This window comes from Mercurialis annua, linkage group LG1-X, assembly GCF_937616625.2.
Source record: "Mercurialis annua linkage group LG1-X, ddMerAnnu1.2, whole genome shotgun sequence".
Taxonomy (NCBI): Eukaryota; Viridiplantae; Streptophyta; class Magnoliopsida; order Malpighiales; family Euphorbiaceae; genus Mercurialis; species Mercurialis annua.
This window is the reverse complement of record NC_065570.1, coordinates 44829695-44852801: the sequence shown is the minus strand read 5'-3', so window position 1 is coordinate 44852801 and position 23107 is coordinate 44829695. Positions and strand designations below refer to the sequence as shown.

At 32.5% G+C, this 23107-nt stretch overlaps 2 protein-coding genes across 3 annotated transcripts; one reads left to right on the top strand and one right to left on the bottom strand.

Annotated features, from left to right (window-relative positions):
- Positions 1–7216: 7216 nt before the first annotated feature.
- On the bottom strand, positions 7217–15070 carry LOC126664189 (uncharacterized). Of its 2 annotated transcripts, XM_050356480.2 has the most exons (12): positions 14920–15070; positions 14514–14590; positions 13813–13888; positions 13649–13721; positions 13498–13549; positions 12722–12783; positions 10828–10891; positions 9995–10052; positions 9801–9887; positions 9321–9414; positions 8041–8150; positions 7217–7602 (listed from the first exon to the last, which is right to left on the bottom strand). In XM_050356480.2, the coding sequence occupies exons 1-11, from the start codon at positions 15000–15002 to the stop codon at positions 8058–8060; spliced, it is 819 nt and encodes a 272-aa protein (XP_050212437.1). In that variant the 5' UTR covers positions 15003–15070; the 3' UTR covers positions 7217–7602; positions 8041–8057. The 2 variants fall into 2 exon arrangements, with proteins under 2 accessions (XP_050212437.1, XP_050212438.1); XM_050356481.2 differs by lacking the exon at positions 14514–14590 and having other exon boundaries at positions 14920–15063.
- A 98-nt stretch (positions 15071–15168) lies between these two features.
- On the top strand, positions 15169–15753 carry LOC126664206 (uncharacterized). The gene has a single exon (XM_050356482.2). The coding sequence runs from the start codon at positions 15245–15247 to the stop codon at positions 15629–15631; it is 387 nt and encodes a 128-aa protein (XP_050212439.1). The 5' UTR covers positions 15169–15244; the 3' UTR covers positions 15632–15753.
- Positions 15754–23107: the final 7354 nt, after the last annotated feature.

The window sequence follows — 23107 nt, the reverse complement described above, 5'->3', positions numbered from 1 at the left end:
GTCGCTAAATCCTTACTTTTAGCGACGGTTTTCAGAATCCGTCGCTAAAAGTATTAATTTTATTAAAAAATAATTATTTATTAAAAAATAATTATTTATTAATAAAATAATTATTTATTAAACAACATTTATTTATTAATAAAATATTTATTTATTAAACGATATTTATTTATTAATAAAATAATTATTTATTAAAAAATTAATTATGTATAAAAAATAAATATTTATGAAAAATAATTATTTTATAATGTGCCTGTTAATTGCGGGAGTAAATATTCGTTCCTTTTAGTTATATTTAAATATAATATACATAAATATATATCAAGAATCTGAGCTGGATAAGATGGAGTTACGCGCGGAAGAACTAGAAGGTTAAAGAGGTTTGGCTGAGAGCAATTGAAGGATGGGTGACCTACTGAAAAGTTTGCGAAAATTGCCGGAGGATGATGATAGGTGACCTATCGCGGGTGGATGGGTGATCGTGGGCTATAGATTAAATAATATTTCATTTTTAGCTTTAATTAAAAAATTAATTTTTTTTATTTTTTTTAAAAAAAAAAATAGTGACGGATTAAAATCCGTTGCTAAATTTTTTAAAATACGTCGCTAATCTTTTCTTTCCGTAGCTAAATGATTTAGCGATCAGGAATTTAGCGACGGATTAAATCCGTCGTTAATCCGTCGCTAATGCTATTTAGCGACGGATTTATGACATTTAGCGACGGAAAAATCCGTCGCTAAATGATATATTTCTAGTAGTGAAAGCTACTATGCCGTGTACAAACGTTAAAAACAGTTACTTAACAATCTAAATCAAATTTATTGTTTTTATTATAATATAATTATTTTTTTGGTATTTACTTTTTTTATTAGAAGTCTCTAATATTTACCTTATTACAATAAAATTTTATCTTTAATTGTACTTTCTTGTTAGATAAAATTTATATTTCTAATATTTACTCCCTCCGTTCTTTTTTAGTTGTCCATTTAGCAAAATATATTTATCTCTAATTAGTTGTACATTTAGGATTTTAATGTGATTTTAGCTATTATCTTCCAAATTTACCCATCCTTAATAAATTACTCCATGTTTTCATTTAAAAAGCATTTATTAACTAATAGAGTTATATTAGTATTTTTCTTCATAATTTAAGACAAAAGGAGCATTATCTTTTTCTTTTTTTTGAATTCATCGGATCTCATTAAATTGAATACGAAACAGTTACATAAACTCGGGATAATTTGAAAACTAAACCCGATGACCTGACATGGAACAGACAACATACTGCCTGATTCGCAGACCTTACTTACGAATATAAAAATAAATTACTAACTGTTTCGCGAATTAAGTGCAGTCTTCAATCACTTTTCGTTCAAACTTCTCAAAACACCCGCAAACTCACAACATCCGATTCAATTGACACTTGATATAACTCCTTCTAAAAAAGAGAAAACAACTCCTCTAAAAAGGAGATAACAAACCTTTCACAGAGAAAGGACAACAAACCTTTTATAAAGAAAAGACAAAGCAAAACATTCATAAAAAAGATAAACAATACAAAATAAATAAAATTAGTATATCACATAGACGAATCCATTTTGTTACTGAAAAATTTTCAATATATCGCCGTTTCTTGATAATTGAATTGCGCTTCGTGACAAATTTTAATCCGTCAGAAAAATGAAAAAGAATTAGCTATTTATTATATTCTATGAAATTAGAAGAACATAAATAAAATGGATGGCTACCGTCAATAGAAAAATTAAGCCATTAACGGCTGCCGAAGAAAAAAATAAGAAAAAAGTTTTGAGCGGTTAGGGTTTGTTAAAAAGAAAAAAGAAGAGAAAGGAGCATTATCTTGGTATGTGATATTTGCTAAATGGACAACTAAAAAAGAACGAAGGGAGTACTTCTTTTTATAATAGAATGCTACCTCTTAATTAAATTAATATTTAATTTTATATATAATTAACAAATGACTATAAATGCTTAAATTAAATAATCATTTAATAATAAATTATAAAAAGCTATTTGGTAAAAATGTGTGCCTCCCATCCCATCCGTGATTTATATATGGTATGGATTAAAAATATTCATAAACTTACACTCCACCAATTGAAAAAAGCAATACTCGGATGGGTGTTCAAGCACTCAAATATCTTGACAGATTTTTCAATCAATTGTTATTTTTTCCAAATCGATGAATCGAATTACTATATTATTTCTTTTAAAAATCACTTTTCCATCTATTTCTTAGCTTCCAACTCGTTTCTTCTCTTAATGCTACAAATTTTATAATTTTCTAATTCCAAAATGCATGTAAACGTAATACAGAAGCTTTTATTTATAACTATTGGGAGGCACAACGTAATTACTTTGACAAGAATTAATTATAGACGGGTAAAAATAAAATAATAGTAAATATTAACGCGGTTCCCTCTTAATTTTGGGTTATGTCCACATAACAAAATCCGAATAAATCGTCCATTAACAAAATAGCAGGTATGAAGAGAGTACTTTTACATAAATCTCACCAAAATAATGACACTCAAATGTTTTCATATATCTAAAATAATTTTTATTTAATGAATTGTAATCACAATTCACTTCAATCTCTCAATTATTTTATAACTTTTTGATTCAAATGTAAATCCTAATTTGTATTCTCATGTCACCAATTCATATATCGATTGCGTACATCTTCAAATGATAAATATATCTTGTGTCACGTCGTGATTTCGACAGATCATATGTTATACGTCAGAAATTATATCATAATGGTGCGAGGTATGACACATTACCAGAGCGATAGCTATCTGTTAGATGTTTGCTAATTTTAGCAAGAAACCATAACAATGTTTTCTAAGTCTTCACCGTTGGGCGATGTTTTCGTGGATTTGTTCCGGCCTTTAAATGAGGGAGTGTTCTTATATTTGTACTGAATACGAAGACAGTTGGATCTTCCTCAAATTCTTTAAATGCATCGTATTTGACATGGTTATATTTGTGTGTGCTATATAGTAGTTTGATTGTAAAGTACGATGTTTGGTTTAACGATCTGAAAAAACGAGCTATCTATTGGACGTCAATAGGTTGTGTGATCACCAGTGTCAGGTTAGTCACAGAATAGGCTCGATCGATTTATAGAGTACTCGTCTCATTTGTTTGATACGAGGTTAACTCAGTGGAATTATCTCGGGACTCATACTCGATCGTTGAATTTGAGAAGTGACATGAGTTAATTCGGTAGAACTATCTCAGAACTATGTCACATGGCATTGGTTAACTCAGTGGAACTATCTCGACAACATACCATTTGGATTAAAAAAGTATTTTTATGATAGGTTTTGAAATAGTTCAGTTTGATTATATTATGTTAAGATTAGGGTTTCGATTGAATCTAATATTTGGATTGTTTTGTTATATTTTGATATATGTTTGTGTAATTTATTTTGTATAATATCGTAAGTAATAGTGAACTCACTCAGTTTCGACTGACCCCACAACGTTTTCCTTTTAGGTAAATATCATTTTGGTGTGACGGACTTCTACTCTTGTTACAGAAATCTGTACTTTTGAAGTATGAAAAGAAAAAACGATTTCAGTTGATAGGATTGCATTAGTCGAGTCCTAAAAATATGATGTTAACAAACGATTTTTATATGTATCGTATATACTCTGATGTATGATTGGATCGTATATGTTTTGTATGGATTTGAGACTACACTTTTTAATCGTTTATATGCTTTACCAATTGTCTAGAGAAAATGACAAAACTATACAAAAAAAGAAAGCAAATAACAACATTACTTAATCAGCCAAATAATTACAGCAGCACATACAAAATTTGAAAAATTACATCAAATACATACTCCACAAGAAGCTGACACGTTGTAAGGAGAGAAGGGTAGAAAAAAAGTCAAAAACGCGTCAGAATAGGTCAAAAACGCGTCAGAAACGCGTCTAACATGCGTCTGACACGCGCGTCATAACCGTGCGTCAGTCACGCGTCAGTTCGTCAAACTATTCAAACATGTATCATTTATGTATCTGTTATGTATCTGATATGTATCAAGAACATATCTGACTATTATTTTTTCATATTTCTAAGATAAAAATAAATAAATATATATATTATTAATATGTATTATTTATGTGTTTCTAAGGTATATGTATGATATACTTTAAATTAGAAGATATATAAATCATGTGCTTTAATTAAAAGTTCACTCATCAAATAATATTAATAACATTTTGATATCATATAAATAATAAGTTATGATTTTCTTAACTCAAATTTTATCAATATAAACATCTTTATATATATGTGATATAAAAAAGAACTAATAAAAATATTTATCCACTTCATCAAATTTGTCGCTATTGATAAAAATACTATATATATATTATTAAAATGTATTATTTATGCGTCTCAAAACTATATTATTAATATGTATTATTTATGTATCTCAAAAACTATTCAAACTGACACAATTTACTTCACGACTCTTTTCATTTGCCAGCTCTAATAAATTACAACAACTTCTATCCACAATGTATCAGAGATCTATCGATAATACCACATTCCAAAATACGCACATAATACATATATTAAAATAAAAAATATACGTCTAACTATTTTTGCTATGTACAAAAGATGTATAGAATATGTATAATATTTGTATTTGAGTTATATATTTAACGCATTGAATATATAATTTACGATTACTTGAAATGTATCTATAACATATATTAAAATAAAAAATATGCCGCATGCTCTATAAATTGTATAAATTATTTATCAGTGAACGTATTAAGGATATATTTATCATGTTTTAATTGTATATGAAATATGTATCTTAAAATACATCTAAAAGACATATATATTTATAAAACATATATTTGAATATTCTTTAAACCGTTTCTGATATATATTGATGATGTATCCGAGATGTATCGAAAATGTATAGGAGATGTACCGAAAATGTATCTCGAAAACATTAAGGTACCACCATTGACAAGAAGACGCATATTAAGGATATTTTTATCATGTATAAATTATATATTAAAAATTTATCTAATAAATACATCTAAACTTGTCAAACACATTTGATGAATTAATATATATTTAAAAATAAATATATTTGAGCTGATTCTGACATGTATCCGATATGTATAACATATGTATCAGATATGTATTCAAGATGTGTTTCGAAAACAGTCACATACTACTAATGAAACTTATTGAAAAAATATATTTCAAATACATCTATGAAACACATTTAATACTTAATCTTATAATTATAAAAAAGTAACAATATAAAAAACGATGTATTCACATAAAAATATATAAATAATATATTTCAAATACATAAATAATACATGTCAAATATAATTTTAATAATACATATACTATGGCCAATTCAGACTGAAAATTTCCAAAATTATCCTCCTTTTGTTTCACTACGGCTCTTATAATTCTCAATTAGCCTCTAATGCTATTAAATTAAGAACTGAAGATGAAGTCGATTCGCTGATAAAATATATATATAACTTGCCATCTTTATATCTCATAATAAATATATATAAAGTGCACAAAATCCATACACTTTTTAAATTGATGAAGCCAATCTCAATATGTTAATCACCCTTTTCATGACTTTCTTCAATGGTCAAACTACTTCTACTAATAATATACAAAGTCAATCTATTTCCTCGTCATTCTCAAATGCAATTGTTTTACAACAAATCGAACCAATCCCACAAACCGTCTTCAATTCCTTGAGCATTTTAAATTTAATAGAAGAAAAAGCCTCCATTTTCATTTTCAATTGTTAAGCACTCTACATTATTTATGCATTGCTCCACAAACTCTTCACTACTGCTCGTTCTACAGAGACTGCAAAAACACCAATTAGAGATTACAGATGAAATATTAGAGATAAATTAAGGGTAGATTTGGACTCACCAATTGAAAAGGGGAGAGGGTTTTTTCTAGCCTAGAACAAGGACAGACACATCTAGCTTCTTCACTTGGTTCATCACTGTGGCTAGCCTTGGCCCTTAGATTAATAGTGCTTCTACTTCAACCTGAGTCATTAGATTCATCAGAATTTAAGTGCCAAAATATATAAAATTAAAATATAGTACATATAGAGAGACAAAAAAGATAGTCACATCTGAAAATACTCAATTCCATCACCATGCCCATCTTAAAAAAGAATGAAAAAAATAAATAAATGGAGAATTAAAAAGAACAAAAAGAACTGATGAATTTTAGGTTATAAGAACAGATGAGGTTTTGATTTAAGGAGTGAGGAATCAAAAAGAACGAAATAAATAAATAAATAGAGAATTAAAAAGAATTAAAAAAAACTAATGAAAAGGTTAACCATGGCTGAAAGAAATATGAAAATAGAAAGAGGAATAAGGAAGAAGAAGCAACATGTGTTGATTTATGCAAAAAAATGAATCAAAGATATGACAGGTGGAAGGCTAGCATCAATTATGTAATAGATGTAATAATTTACCGTTTTTAGCTTATAAAAGTAAAGAAAAAGTTAGCATTGATGAAAGATTTGGAGAGCCTTAGCAAAAATGTAAGAAAGGCCCGTTGTTAGCCTATTTGTGTAATTTTCTCAATTGTCTATGTATGCAACTGGTTCATATGATATTTGTTTGGTATGTTTGAAGCAAAAAGTTTATCGTGTTTTTAGGCTTGTTACGGATTTCGTAGCAAGCACTCCCATTTTCTAGCGCCAGTCTTGAACTGAGAATTTGCGTCGTGACATTGATAATTCGTGCCAAGTTTAATGGGGTGTTTATCCTTTCCTCTTAATTAAATCCACAATTTCAATTTTTTTATATTCCATAACATATAATATTATCAGTTTATGGATATATAAAAACTCTTCATATAAAACACTATTAATATCTTAAAACTTCTAAAATTTTATAAGCTTAAATTTTTAAATATATTTTTGATTAATTTTTACAAAATTCTTTATATTTTATTATTTATAAAAATTAATTATACGTTAAAACTTTTCAATTCATAACAATTAAACCTTTAAAATCCTATAAATTTCAACTTCTCATATTTCATATCTTTTAAACATTAATATTAATTAATGAAAAAATAAATCAATTTAAATAAAAAAATTACCACCTGACAGTTTATAGTCAATCCACTCAAAATATGCTTAATGCTTCATGTGGAGTTCAAGATTATAATATAGTATTAATAGATATAGATTTAAACTCTTATCTTTTGATAACCAAAAAAAAAATACTTAAACTCTATTTTATTGTCTACCAAGCTGCAGCCTGAATTCTGAAACACTATAGACCCCCTAGTTTAAACATAAAAGGCATTCCTCTATAATGACTAAAGTCTAAACTACATGACTATCGACCTTTGAACCCTTCTCACAGAGAAACTAAAACCGTCGTATTCTTTGACGTTTCGCAAACATATATAGAAGATTCTTCATTTTCTGTTTTTCCAGCAGAAGTTTTTCCTCAATAAATTGAACTGCCTTGCTAGTAAATTCCAATACAAAATTGACTCAAAGTCATCTTCTTTGAAAAAAACGGGTTTCCTGCACAAAAATTGGGAACCATAAATAAGAGAAACAAATAAATTATGAATGAAAAAAAGGATAAGTGATTTGAATTCCATTTCTATATGGACTTGCATAATGTCATAGTCCATATTGAAGTGGAAAGCCCCAGAGGAGAGTTGTTAAGCTAGTCTCTTCGGGTTCAGTTCACATGATCCCAAGGACTCGAGTAATATTCCCGGTTATAAAAAAAATCCTTCTTCTTTTGCCAGAAGGAAAAGGAATTACAAAAATCCACCACGAATGTTGCAGCATTGGTACTTAGTAACATTGCATGTAGCATCATAACATTGCACGCAGCATTGGTACTTAGTAACATTACGTATACATTTATTTCTCAATTTGACTAGATATACTAATTATGGGGCTACATGCAATGAAACTCTCGCATCTGCATCTGAAGAAACCAGCACTAACCGGTTAGTAAGCAGACATTATGCACAAGGACAAAGCCTCCGGGTATGCCGATGTGAACCATCACAGGAAAGCATTGACTGAGTTCGAGTGTACAAGCATGCTCCTGGGTTCTGTAAAAATAGAAAGTGAAACAGTTGATATGAAGCTCACTTTCAAAATAACTTATTTAAGAGACATTCTCCCTCAATGTTGAATGCAAAATAATCGAGCCCTATATTTCGGTGTTTTATTTCTGTTTTCGGAAATACTTTTGAAACTTTTATATTTATAACTTATTCTTGTAAAATAATTGTTCCCTGTTTTCTGTTTCTACATATCCTGTTTCAGCGTCTGTTTCCATGCCACATATATAATTTTCCCATTTCTCACAATTTCTGATTTTTTGGAACCCTAAAACCAAGAAAGAAAAAAATGTAACATGCACCTCAACAGCAAATAATAATGCATCTCTGGATCAAAAATGAACATGAGGATCTTGTAAGGGCAACCCTTAAAAATACAATACATCTGAACATGGAATAATATCAAAAATTTAATATAACATGAGAAAGGACACACCTAATATCGTAGTTTTCGCACCCTTGAAAGAGTTACTAAGAGCAAATGATTACTAGGACTTTTTAATGCACCTACTTTTTTCCTTATTATGAATTTATAGCCTAAAGGGATAAGGTCCAAATTGGATCATCGACTTCAATGAAAAGTTCAGATGGAACCTCATGTTTGTTCCCATATTAATGTATCAAAAGTAGACAAAATTGGACCTTTTTCTAACAGAAACTCAAACATATGTAATCAAATTGAGAAATAAATTTATATTTCATGCCCGATATTATTAAATTTAGTTAATATTATTTCTATAATACTAATACCTTTTAACAATTTATACTTTCAATTATTTGTATTTTGCTAATAAAATATAATTTCACTTCTAACTGGACCTTTTGATTTTTGTAAGACTAATATGTTTTTCTTATCAAGGTTCAATTTGTCTTTTTCCAAAAGTTGGGGGTCCACATTACTATTTTACTTTTTTGCTATGCCATCACTATTAAGTCCACCTCAAATGTTCTCTAATTGAGGTATAAGCCTCAGTTAAAATATGATGCAATCCCTTTTCAAAAGGGTGAGTTTCCATTGGCGAAAAAATATGACGTCACAATCTGAATTTTTCATAAAAGTTGAGGGTCCAATTTGGACTTATCCCTAACCTTAAAAAATAGGTCATATTTCATTATATGCCAAAAGTTACCAAAACTTCAGAAAAAGGTGAAAAATACCAAATCTTTAGGAGCATCGTCAACAACTTCAGCAGGTTGATCGGTTCCCATGCTTGCTAAGCATGCTCCTTTGCAACTCATATATTTCTGCAAACTGTTCACAAAGAGAAAACATTAGACAATAAGAAAATTTCTATCAGAAAATAAAAAGAAACAAACCAATGATGCACTCAAACTTATGCCCTCTTAAGACTTAATAGACTCTCTCACCTGAACATGAAGGTAAATGAAACAGCTATGTATTTAATTGCGTTTATTTAGTAATCTTGGTGATGGAAAATTTTCATCTTCATTTTATTAGATGGTACGCAATGAAAATGTCCGAGAAGAGATGGCATGCACAATTTTCAGGTTAAACAGTTAGAAATTAACAATCCTCACTGTGACCAAACACAAACGGGGCATTAAATCCTTCAGGAGCAGCATAACAAACTTAATTCCACTTAATGCAAAATGGAAATTAACAGAAAAGATACTTACATGTCACACTGATTAAGTACCAGAAGTTTATTCAAGACACATGACTGTCCACTCGACTTGCAAGCTGTATCACAGGACTCGCCTTGCCTATCAATAAGTGATGATAAATCCTCATCAGGAGTAAGCACCGATTTATCAACGCATAAGCTAAAATAAAGGAGAAAAGGAAACTAAGGATCACCTTCCTAACCCACCTCCCAATGACTACATTAATGCCAACTAGTCTTGCTTCTAGCTGTGTATAATTGGCAGCTGTCACAGTCAACATGCAATAGATAAAAAATAAACTTCTTAGTATAATGGGAACAGGAATAATACCAAAAGGCTCCAAATTCAAAAACTAATCAGAAAGTAAGAACAAATTGTTAGCCAATCACGTCAAATTATCATATGTAGAAAAGGAAGCAAACAATCATTGAGATTGAGATAATACATCACATTTTAGAAAGATTCTATCAAAACAGTTCTTAAATTAACAAATAGCATAATTTGAAAGAGCATGGAAATAAAGTAAAGTAAAAATGATTGACAAGAAGACATCTCCTTCTCCCACCAAAACTACATCCCAGGCAGAAAAAGAGGACATGGAGGGAAACTACAAAAAAATACAGGAGGTATCAATTGTTAAGCACACAAGCATGCACAAGAGTAGGAGCATAATCCAGCTGAGCTAACTACAATTTGGTATCATGTCAGCAGCGGAAATTCACTGAAACAGAGCATGGTGTAATTTTTAGCATATAAACTAGATTAATCACCGATACAGTGAGATCCAAAGTTAAACAACATGAAAAAGCAAGCCTCTCACCGAAAAAAGAGCAAGCAGCTGATCAGATACCGCTAAACTTCAACCTTCTCTCACACATCATACCACAAAGAGGATAAAGAGAGAGAGAAGCTATATATAAAGCTTAAGAACATGCATAACAGTGGAAGGATGTTTTACCCAATTGAACCTATCTTGTTTCATTAAGTCTTTGCTAATGCTACATATGAGAATATGAGAATAGATTTCAACTACACATACCTGTAGAATTTGACCGCAAAGAAAAGCAATGATGGAAATCACTCAGATAAGCATTTTCATGAACCTGTAAAATTCATATTTATTTGAGTTGTGGAATCATCTCCATTAGATATTAACTAATTGGCACAATTTGCAAATACATCAGAATCAGCTAGACCTATTTCAGCTCAAGCTTCAATTTTTCTTTTTAATGTGTTTTGACTCTATTGAGGTTTTACTAACCACTATTTTCTTAAAATAATCATCATTGCCATCATTATTTCTGTTGCTACTATCATTTTCAAAATTACAATCATCATTACCTTTTTTCAGAAAAGGCTAGCAACAAGCAAAAAGAAGCAGCAATTTCAATATGAACTACTATACATAAAGAAAAAGTTACAACATGCTATAACTATACACTGAAGTATATAAGCATGATCAAACTTCAACTATAAACAAAATTAAAACAAGTGATATACTAATAAAACCAACAATAACATAACTTGCCAAACTGACACAGGATAACACATTTAATAAAACTGCCTATATCAAATTCATAATCTACCATCTAAACCCATATCAATTATAGTGAAAGTAGTCTACCCTGCCTTCTCAGTAACTCTCCAAAAAGAATTCACCTCTCTTCAAACATCACACTAAAATGTTCTTTGTGCCTGTCCAAAAGAACAGTTCAGTTTCTTAGTTTTTATTGTGAGGAGTGAGGACTACTGGTGCAGGAAAACTCAAGCAATATTTATGTAAACATGATCTCAGCTGATATGGCTGATAAGCATCCGAATTTTTGGTTACAGAAACAATATTAGTTAATACTTGATACTATGTGGCATGTGGGTATTTGTCATGGCATTTTTACAACTATGCACAAAAGACGAGACAAAAGAAAAGCAGATATCTGAGGCTAGGAAATGGAGTCTCTAAAAAGTTGCTTTTGAGTGTCTTATATCATGTGCATACTTAGCATAATCTATACCAACTTATGATGCCAAATGAGGCCTATATGGGAAATTCAAAATCACAATATGTAGTTGTTGTATCGGTCATTACTGACCCCACATTAGGCTTTAGCAGTTATTAAGTCTGATAATTAGAAAAAAATGACAAGATTTTAAAAGTGATATCGTGAATGGATTGACAGAGTCTACTATGCAATTAACAATCAAAATTAAGGCAGCTATTGTGGTGGCTTAAAGTTTCAAGATCCTCCAAGAAACTCATTTTGGTGGTGACTAGCAGTGTAAAATAACATTCAGTTGTGGACTCTATCTGTAATTGTAATTATGTAGGGGAGTCAGGGGACAATTACTATAATCCCCCTGAGTTTATGTCTGAATTACGAATTACTGTTTTCCTCCTCAATTTTGAAAAATCACTATTCCCCCCCCCCCCCCCCCCGACTTCTAGGTTTCAATTTGAAAGAAAATGTTGGGAGATCAAAAGCGGAAGGATTCCATCTTCCACTTTTACATCAGGGTCTTAGTATTCCTTATAACAAAGGCTCACAATCCTATAAGTGCCAATCTAAGCAAGAGCTATGCTTATCGTTGTAAAGCATTTCCAGGGAACACTCAAATCCAACTTTTTGTTATTCTCTTTCTATGAGTTCTGTCTATGGTGGACTTATGCATAGCATAAGCCACTCTATCTATCATACGACAGATCCAAATCGGGGACACTATTTCCTAGGAGATCCATTATCTTATTGTCTATTTACTGAAAACTAAATAAATAAGCTAAGATCAAGCCCTCTACCCATCCTTTAACTAGGAGAAAATCTTTTAGACTATAATACCCTGATCACCTGCATAATTTCTAATAACATTTTAATCAATTGATTCGGGGGGAGAGAGAGAGAGAAAGAGAGGGAGATAGGAAAAAATCAATAAGATCTTACCACACTCTCAGAATTATGGCGACACCTCCCAGCACAGAATTCAAAAATACTTGTGTAAGTTCCTGAAACATTAAAACATGGATGCCCGTTATCCACAAAAAGGGTGTATTATATGGTAGCCATGAAATCAGAGTGAAGACAATTTTTTTTGTTTCAAAATTTCCAGGAAAATGCCGGCAAAATTAACGATCATAACCTGTTAGAACTTTCAAGAAAATGCCAGTTTAAATTAACTGTCATAACCTGTTAAAACTTATAAGCCCTTCAGATATAGCAATGTACTACTCAATTACAAGTAATTTAAACAGCTTTCATACAATCTCTCCATATCAAATTATGGATTTCAATTGAAAATGGACTATAAAACTCTTGCATGCCCTGTAACATTAAAACATGCATGCTGGTTATCCACACAAAGCCCAAAGGGTGTATTAAATGGTAGCCAAGAAATCAGAGTGAAGTATTATTTCTCGTATTTCAAGTTTTCCGAGGAAATGCCGGTTTAAACTAACGATCAGAACCTGTTAGAACCTCTTCAGATATAGCAATCTATCCAATTGCAAGTAATTTTTACAGCTTTCATACAATCTGTCCATATCAATTGCGGATTTCAGCTGAAAATTGACTTTATAAACTTTTGCATGCCCTCCTCTTACTGTAATTTTCTACAAGAACCATTTTTGCCATTCATAACTTTGTACATTGTTTAAAAAATCAGTTGTGTTCAAAGCTTTTTATGACACATATCATAAGGAGAGGATCGGAAGGAAGTAGACCTGCAGTAACTGGCTTGGCTATTTTCAGCTTCATAACTTCTTCCTCTTGTGTCTGCATGCACAATAAATCAAAGAAATGAGTACTCTTTTGCAGTTTACATGATTAGAACCAAATCAATGCAAGAAAGCCATCTAGCTTTCAATAAAATACCCTTGCAGGATTCAGGCAGCATGAAACACAGAATTCATAGGAATTGCAGCAATGTGAAAGAAGGTTGCATCCACTGCAAAAAAGGTCAAAAAAGTTTCTTTAGTCAAATTTCTAAGTGCCAGCGCAAGGACTAAACCTCAGAGAAATGATAAGAAAAAACTCACTGACAAGAGTATTTCTCTCCTTTTACAGGACAACAGCGAGACTGAGAATCCACTGATAGAGCATCACACACATGGCCTGTAATACAAATGTAAGATAAAAGTGAATTTAATTTACCTGTTTAAGTAATTAATAAATATCATAATATATCCAACAACCGTCAGAGTTTGTTTTGCAACTGGAAATTTCATTCTCCTCTCATCCAAAGTGAGTCAAATATGCATTTGAATCCATCATTGCACGTTCATGCATGAACATATCTCCTTTAAGATCTCTTGCTCTATAACAATCCCAGTAGGTATTTTCAATTTATATTCTAACTGATGCAACTGTATCCTACCTGCGTACACTATTTCTATTCAGATTCATACATCGACATAATTGACATGTCTGTAGAAAAACAAGTCTTCTAACTAATGCATACATGTTCAACATTGTACAGAGAGTTGCACATAATTTTTGTAAATTTAGACTTCAACTCAACTTTTAGAAGGAGAAATAAAATGTTTTTTCTAATTTTTCATAAGGCGCATCTTGCTTAAAACAAATTATAAAATTTTCATTGGATTCATTATTTATCAGAATCAGAGTTAACTTTGATGATCATCAGTTTGAGAAAAGAAAACTCAAGATTATAAAATGAAATACAAGCCACGTTAAACCCAGACTTATAGAAAATCAAACATAATTGGAAAACACTAACCATTATCATCAGTTAATAAAAATCTTCCTTGAACTGTATTTCTGCAAATTTTTATCTCCTGCAATCCGATATCTTTTCTGCAGTTCATTACGAAGAAATGTGAATGAGAGTGAGGAATGATTATTGATTGCTATTGTTCGTATTTAGTTGAAAAAGATAATATGGGAATAAGAATGGGATTTCCCCATTAACGGAATCCATCATTATCATTCTTCCCCGGTATCAACTTCATAGTGAACAGGTTTAGCAAAATATTAAACACTATAAAACCCTAAAATGTGAGCAGATTTCAAAGAATTTAAACAAACAGCTGCTAGGCATAACCCATTCAGCAATCTTGTTCTCCAATTATCATTGAGAAAATTGAAATCTTTAATAAAAAATGGAAATGTAAGGAAATGGGTACCTGATTGATGTAATTCCAGGTAAAAAATGAAGGATGAGCAGATGTAAGAGTAAACATTTTGCATTCAATCCGTATTTTGACATGCTTTTCGTTCAAGATTGGAAGAAGATAAATTAGGCTTTTACAATTTGTTTTTACTTCGTCTTTAGCAATTTATATTTTTTTGAAAATACATTTTTGTCTGATATACTACTACTTTATTTTTTTTGAGAATACATTTTTTTTGAACTGAAAACGCTGTCGTTTAAACACAGAAGCTGACTTTTTACACAGAGCCAACACAAACTCTGTTATTCTCCGTCGTGTGGCGAAAAGATAAAAAGAAATGCAGCAGCAGCACCTGCTCCGACTAGTACTCTCATGTCGGAAAATAACAGCGCAGGTAACAAACTCCAACACCTCAACAATTATCGCCATGTCATCTTCTTCAGAGCAAGAATTCCTCGCTCAGTACCGTGCCAGACTCAATCGATTCCCCCGATCCCACAATTTCTGGGACGCCAAAATGGCCTCCCGCGTCGGCGAGAAATTAGGGTTTCGACTTAAAGAAATTGGGGTTAGTAGCATTGATATCGATCTCGACGAAGAGCTTTCGCGTCCCGTTCATTATAGGAGGAGAGTTTTGCCTTTATTCGATTCGGTTAAACGGGTCGGTGTTGATGTTGGTGGCGGTGTTGAGAAATTGGGTGAGATTGGGCCTGTTGATATTTGATTTCATTGACTGAGGTATATGCACCCACTGATTATACAATTTGTAATCAATAATGAAATTTTATCTCAAATTTTGACATTGAAGGTATAAATATGATTGAAATTGTGTACTTTTTGTATTCACATGTTGTTGTTGTTACTTACTGAGATGGTAAAAACTCAATAGTAAATGGGGATATCTTTGTTTTATAAGTCTTGTGTTTTTCTAATTGTTTTGTATGTGATTGTTCGAATAACTGAATTTAGAGCTGGGTACATTTTGTTCGCGATGAAATGATGAATCATATGATTTGAATAGTATTGCAGAAAATTTTCTTGTCAGTTGTTTTCAGGGTAGTTTTAGTTAGCAGAGGAGAAATGAAGTGAAACAACAATTCACTGCTGATGAATTTTGGCTACTGGTATCTATCATGATGAACTATAGAAATACGTTAGCAGAAGGACGGATAAGGTTAATTCAGTTAGTCAGTGCTGGCAAATAGATCCTTTAAGTTATGTGTAAGGGTTTTCTGTAGGCTGTCTGAAGAAGGTTGAGAGTGTTTGGAAGTGAGAGGTAGATGGTGTTATTCAAGAAATATACTTTATGATTCAATACTCGGTAAATTGTAGTGCAGCGTGCAGTCAATTATGGATTAGTGGGCTCAAACTTTCCGCTTAGTATATGTACAAATGAAATTGCTGAATGAATGATTTCTCATTCTTTCACTGGCGCGTTGCTGCATTTTTTTCTTTTCAGTAGGAGGCTTGGCCTTGGATTTGGTTGGCTTTCTGCACAGTATCTATCTCTAGGCTTCCAATATCTATCAATCTGTAAGTCTCAGAAATCTTGTCCTTTTATCTATTTTAATCTTTTATTCGATTTGTTTATTTCATTCTATTTTTGGATTTGGTTCGTTTTATCCACATAATCAATAAGTATTACTCTTTTTATCAAATTCATTTTTGATTGTCTTATCTAAAACGATTGTCTTGATTCATGATTTAGCAGTAGTTTTGTTTGTCGATTTGTTTTGATTTAGTAATCTATCTCTGTTGTATTAGATAGAATGCTAGCAAAAATATCTGTGGTATTTGTCTTTCAGTTTAATTTTCTCACCATCATTGAATTATAGAACTAATCAAGTTTTTCTCTTCACATGATCAGATAGCACTAATTAGGTTTTTTTCTCCACATTTTCATGATTGCACTAATCAGGTTTTTTTACATGTCTTACGGTTTACAACAAAAAACTTTAAATTCTGCTATTTGTTAAATAGTTTAGACAAAATATTTCATGATTTCTGATTTGGGCTATTTGGTACGTATAGTCCATAATTCGGCAATCTCATCCCACACATTTTTGTTATCCCTCATCATTTCAGGCCTATCAAACTTATCATCTTTCTCATCAAAGATTTTGATGTTGCATCATACCTTCTGTAAGTTCTACCAAATGAAAACATCACTATTTGTGCAGTTAAAAGATTGGTTCTTAGTGCTGTCTATAACTACTGCTCATACATGTTGTTAAGCAAGAAAGCTTCAAGATTAATACATATTTGTTCCTTGACAAAATCAAACGCCAAGTTGAAGAGGTTGATAATGATTGAGTGAATTGAGAGGGTCGATAGAATTAAGCTTGAAGCTCCTCGTTGGAAGACCACTAGGACCTTTTTTATTCTATATGTATGCCATGTCATATCTTTGAGAAGAATGCAGAAAATAGGCCAAGTAGGAGACGGGGATTTAAGTTAATAGATCCTGCCGAAGAATCAGGATAGCTCGCAGAGAAGACACAAGGGTTATAAAATCTAGTCAAAAAGCGGTTCCTCAAGATCGGTGAAAGTTATTTGGAAAGTGCTCTTATTCTGATGAAATGGAAAGTAATCCCAACAGGTCGAGTTCTGCTAACAATCCCCAAAAGTGCTCCCACGTGTACTTGCTACCATAATATTTGACATCGTTTAAGCTGTCAACCCCTTAACAGACTCGATATGAATGCATATTAAGATTTTTAGAACTATTGATCCGCTTCAACACCAAAATGCTCCAACTATAATTGATGAATTTGTTGCAGTTGTAGAGAGGGCTTTTAAAATACTTGCTGTACTGAAAATTCAAACAATGTGTCTTCATTAATATTTGGCTTAATGGCATAAAAGATCACAAATTTTAGCGTGTTTTGCAAATTTAACATAAACTTTCAATTTTGGCAAATTAATACACAAACTTTTGAATTTTTGCAATTTTAGCACCGATCAATTTTTCTTCAAAAAAATAGAGAAAAATGCTGATGTGTACACTGGAATAACCACTGTTCCAGCGTCCACATCAGCATTTTTTCACAGAAAATTGATCGGTGTTGAAATTGCAAAAAATTAAAAGATTGTGTATTAATTTGCCAAAATTGAAAGTTTATGTTAAATTTGCAAAACACGTTAAAGTTTGTGATTTTTTATGCAATTAAGCCATTTAATAAACATACCTGCATAAAAAAATTGATAATAAATTTTAAAATTAAACTATGTTTTTTTCCTTCGTTTTCTTTCCTCCTATTCGTACTACCAAACAAAAAACATTTTTCATAGCAATATCCAGAAATTAGTGCACTTCACCTACAAAGCCACATTATATCAATGCCACAGTTTATCTTTAAAAGTTTAAACTTATAATTTAATTTTATTATATGCTCCACTGCTAATACAAATTATTTTAAATTTGTTATATATGTAATTTCTGGATATTGCTATGAAAAAATGTTTTGTGTTTAGTTGAAGGGTGGAGGAATAGGAAACTAGTTTCTACTTTTTGATTATCTCTCTCTCATTACTGATTATTTTTATAGTAAAAAAACGACAATCCAAAGTAAACAAAGAACAAAAAGAATAAAAAATAGAAACATAAAAACAAAAAAACAAAAAACAATATCTAAGAAGAGAAAAGAAAAAATATTTTTATTCAATGAGAGGCCAACAGAAAACACAACTTATCCAAACGATTTAACGTTCTATCTCATAATAGAAAACAAGTTTTTTTATTTTTACTCTATTTTTAAGAAAATGGCTTGCATGTCTTGCACTTTCTCTTTATTTGTGAAAAATCAAATTGGTTAAATAATCAGTATTAAAGGGTTAATTAACCAAATAATTAGAAATAAAAGTAAATCAGGCGTGGATCATTTTAGGCTGACACATCGCAGGCTGCAGGAATTTCCTGCTATCCGGACAGTATGGAATTTTTTTTCTTTAAGATTTACATTTTTGGAGGAAAATTGGACGAATAAAATACAGTCATATAAAGAGGGTTAAATAAGGTGGGTTAAAATGGTGGGTTATAAAACATTTTCCATATAAAATATATAATGAAGGATTCATTACTACTTACCCCTTGTATTAGGTCATATTTACTTGTTTCCTATAACTTTAAAAAAAATTCTTTATTTACTCCGTTGCGATTTTATTTAATTAATTATTTTCTTAATCTGTTAATTAACTCTATTATTTGACTTAGTTAAAGAGTTTGATTGTCAACAGTAAAATTCAACTTGAACCTTAAATTTCATTTTTCATTAAACAACATTCAAAAGAAATTGTATAAATGTTTATGATGGAAACCAAACTCTATAATAAGACACTGAACCGAGTGGTATAGGATCCGTTCACTAGAACGAATCCAAGGACTTGCCCAAAGTTTGTTGTGTCTGAGTCATAGAGAACTGGCCGTAACTAAAGACTACTCAAGAGAATTCACCCGAATCCCCAGAAAGATCGAATCCCATAGAATTCGGTAAATCTCGGAATCACATCCCAATCGCGTCGCCAACAGATATGATTACATGAGAAACGATACAAAGATTCTAGAAGACCAGATCTTCCAGAATCACTTTTCCTCTTAGAAACGTATTTCTATCTAGCAAAATAATCATATTTAGGAAGAAATTCCTAAATAGGACTCTTGCTGAATAGGAATCATTTTTCTATTCAGATGCATACTACTAAATATGAATTCATTTCCTATTCCAACTCTAAAAGATATTTATCATGCTCACTATATAAAGGACTTGAGGTACTGCATATAACATAATTTACGTTGAATATTCCCCTAAGCTCAAAGACTGAATTAAGCATCGGAACGCTAATCGGACAACCACCGTCCGATAAGTCACCTACGCTGTTTTGCAGGTTCAAAGTCAGTTGAGAAGACAGACTCCATCAATTGGCGCCGTCTGTAAAAAAAGCTTGATAACTTCAAAAAATCGAAGGAGATTTTATTTGAACTCAACATACAACCAATGGATCCAAATTTTTTGGATAAAACGCCTCTTTAGGCCTTGAATACCGGAGCCAACACCTCCAAAGTCACTAAAGTGGATGCTGTTAGCATCGTCGGGGTGACCTCCATCGTAGTAGGGAGTTCGAGTTTGAACCCCCTAAATTCAACACCAAAATACCAGACTCAACAAATTAGGGGAACCAATTCAATTGTTTTCCCTAATCTAAACGTAACTGATGAACCAACTCCAACAATATTTTTCCCAGAGATCTACCGCCACAAGCTGAAGAAGATGCTAGAAACATTCCAGGCCAACCTGGATAAAATTGCGGAAAAAGCCAAAAATTCCGCAAACGCACATGTAGAAAGCATAAACTTACAAAGAGCTCAATTCATGACCCCTCCTCCTAATTGTCACAAGAAAAGAATGGAAACGGAAGGAAGGAATCCGGAAGGAAGGAACCTAAAAGTTTGAGAAAATGAAGAGGATACTAAAGAAGAAAGAAGCACCCAGAAGGCCAGGCAAAACACGGACAAAAATAATGAAAGCAAAGGAAGAAACCTAGACAATCGGAGAAACGCCGCACAAAGTGGCGAAGAAAGGGACGACGCAAGTAGTGAACAAAATGCAAGGAAACAACAGATGAGGAGAAGATAGAGAAACTCCCATGAGGACAAAAGGACAAAAAAAAGGAGTAGAAAAATGCCCCATAAGGCACAATAAAAGAAGAAAAATCAGGAAGACGAATGTGAATCCTCTGAATCTTCACCTCGAAGCAAAACTACAAATTTAGTATAGAAAGACCTCGAAGAAAAAATTGCCAAAGCATTAAAAGGGATAAAAGCTGAAGAGCTAGATTTGGACGACCTAAAATTAAAGGACATGCCCCTATAGGCTGAAATAATGGAGGAAACCATCATCACAACATGAAACTTCCAATCTTGCCGACGTTTAATGGAGAAGGAGATCCAAGAGCCTACACGTCCAGATTTACGCAACAATGGGCCTACTCAATGTAACGAGCGCTATCATGTGTCGTGTCTTCCCCACCACTCTCACTGGAACTGCTCAAAAGTGGTTCAATAGGCTGAAACCGCGATCTATCAAAATTACATAGCTTTGTTGAATAAATTCTTAAATAGATACCTGACTAACATACCAGCCAAGACCACCACATGCATTCTGAGGTCTTGCGTCCAAGAGGAGGGAGAAATGCTGAGAAGCTGCATCAAAAGATTCAATAAAGAGGCAATGAAAATCGACAATCTCAATGTCGATTGTATCCCTCAGTGAGGGGACCCGATTCGGAAAGTTAGTAGATAAATTGCAGATCAACAAATCTACAACTTTTACAAACCTGATGGTAATAGCACAAATACTTTGAGCTCGATAAACGGTGAAGGACTATAAGAGGAAAAGAAGCAAAAGCAAAGGAATCCAAATAAGAAAAATCAAAAGAAAAATAAAGGTCGAGACCCGAGGAGAAGAGCCATCGACATGAGAAAAGCATGCGATTCTCCCCACAAAATAGGTACAAAGCGAGAAACGATGAACAAAACTACACACCACTCCACACAAGAAGGACAAACGTCTTAATATGGATAAAGGAGAACGTACATAATGTAAAATGGCCACCGGAACTAAGGGCCGAGATACGAGATACCAACAGATTCTGCAAATTCCATGATGAGCATGGACACGGCACCGATGAATGCCGAGATCTCAAAGTAGAGATCGAAAGAATGATCCAAATAGGCGAACTCAAGAAGTTTGTCTCCAAAAATTGCGGAAGCAATGACCAAGAGATAAGAGGTACAAAGACGAAAAACCGAAGGAGAAGAGAGATGAAGAGAGGCCGACAAAGATCATGGGAACAATTTACATGATCAATGAAGCAGGCACAAACAGCTTCACCATCAGGAAGAAATAGAGGCGAGAGATTATGAGCATTAGAGAATCGCCAATGCGTCCGGTTATCTTCGATGTCGAAGATTATGAGCATGTCAAAGCACCCCATAATGACGCCCTAGTGGTGACAGCAATAATCGAGAATTGGAACATAGAGCGAATTCTAATAAATGAAGGAAGTGATGTGAACCTCATGACAAATTTGGCTTACAAAAGTCTAGGTGGAACAGCAGCCAAACTCTGACGAGTCTTGATTCCTCTATCAGAACTCGGCAGACCGCCTATCAACCCCCTCGGAGCGCTAACCTTAGCAGTTACTGTAGGGACATAAAGAGGAATCAATAAAAAAACACACTATTTAACATAATGGATATGGACATATCGAACAATGTGATACTGGGAAGGCTGTTCCTCCACGATTCAGTGGCTATCACTAGTATAAGGGCACTCGCTATGAAGATATCGACTGAGAAAAAAGTCGTGACCATAAGATGAGATTAAAAGATTGCTAAAAAATACTACGATAAATTAATAGTGGACCTCCAAGAGTCAAAGAAGACTGTTGAAAAGAAGGAAGAAGAAAGTAGTCAGCAAATAACACATCGCCACTAGGGACTCAGGACCTACCAGATGAATGTTAAATTTTATCTTTATTTTTATTAAAGTAGCTTGTAAGCAAATTTTTAGATTTAATAGGAGTCTTTCAGCGCAAAACCCGACAAATGAAAAAGGGTCCAAAACCCCACAAATAAAAAAGGTCTAAAACCCCACAAATAAAAAGGTCTAAAACCCCACCAAATTTTTAGGATCCAATTTGATCACCCCGAAGAGATCTATATTATAATTTTGTTCCTGCAGCTTATCACCAATGGCCACCCGATATTAACTTACCAAAGCCGAATGAAATGACTTCGTATCAAGCATGCAAAAATGAAGCTTATTTACTTCAGCCTTGAAATGATCTCTCTCTCTCCAACAACTTGAACATTGGTAGTGATGAGAGCCTCAATCTCCCGAGTCAGCTCAGCAGCCCATTTTTCAAAAAGAGCCACCTAAGGATCACGAATCGTAGTTTGAGCTTTCAACTTTAAAAGAAGAGTGTCATGATCCTTAAATGATCCCTTCAGCATCGCCCTTTTTGAATCAGACTCGGCGAGCAGGGTTACAAGCCTCTGAACTTTGTCTTCAACAAATTGACGATGATCGTTCAAAACAAGGATCGCCTGAACAGTCTAAAAACACAAAAGTCAAGACAAATAAGAAAACAAAATATTCAAAGTAGAAAAACAAAAAAAGAAGAAAATCATACCGAAAGG

What these genes read in the sequence shown, in the direction of transcription:
- LOC126664189 (XM_050356480.2), bottom strand. Translation starts at nt 15,002, where the DNA reads ATGTCAAAATACGGATTGAATGCAAAATGTTTACTCTTACATCTGCTC. An exon ending in GGAGAGAAATACTCTTGTCA is followed by an intron (nt 13,722 to 13,812) that starts GTGAGTTTTTTC and finishes CCTTTTTTGCAG; the next exon opens with TGGATGCAACCTTCTTTCAC. An exon ending in GTACTTAATCAGTGTGACAT is followed by an intron (nt 9,415 to 9,800) that starts GTAAGTATCTTT and finishes CTTTGTGAACAG; the next exon opens with TTTGCAGAAATATATGAGTT.
- LOC126664206 (XM_050356482.2), top strand. Translation starts at nt 15,245, where the DNA reads ATGCAGCAGCAGCACCTGCTCCGACTAGTACTCTCATGTCGGAAAATA.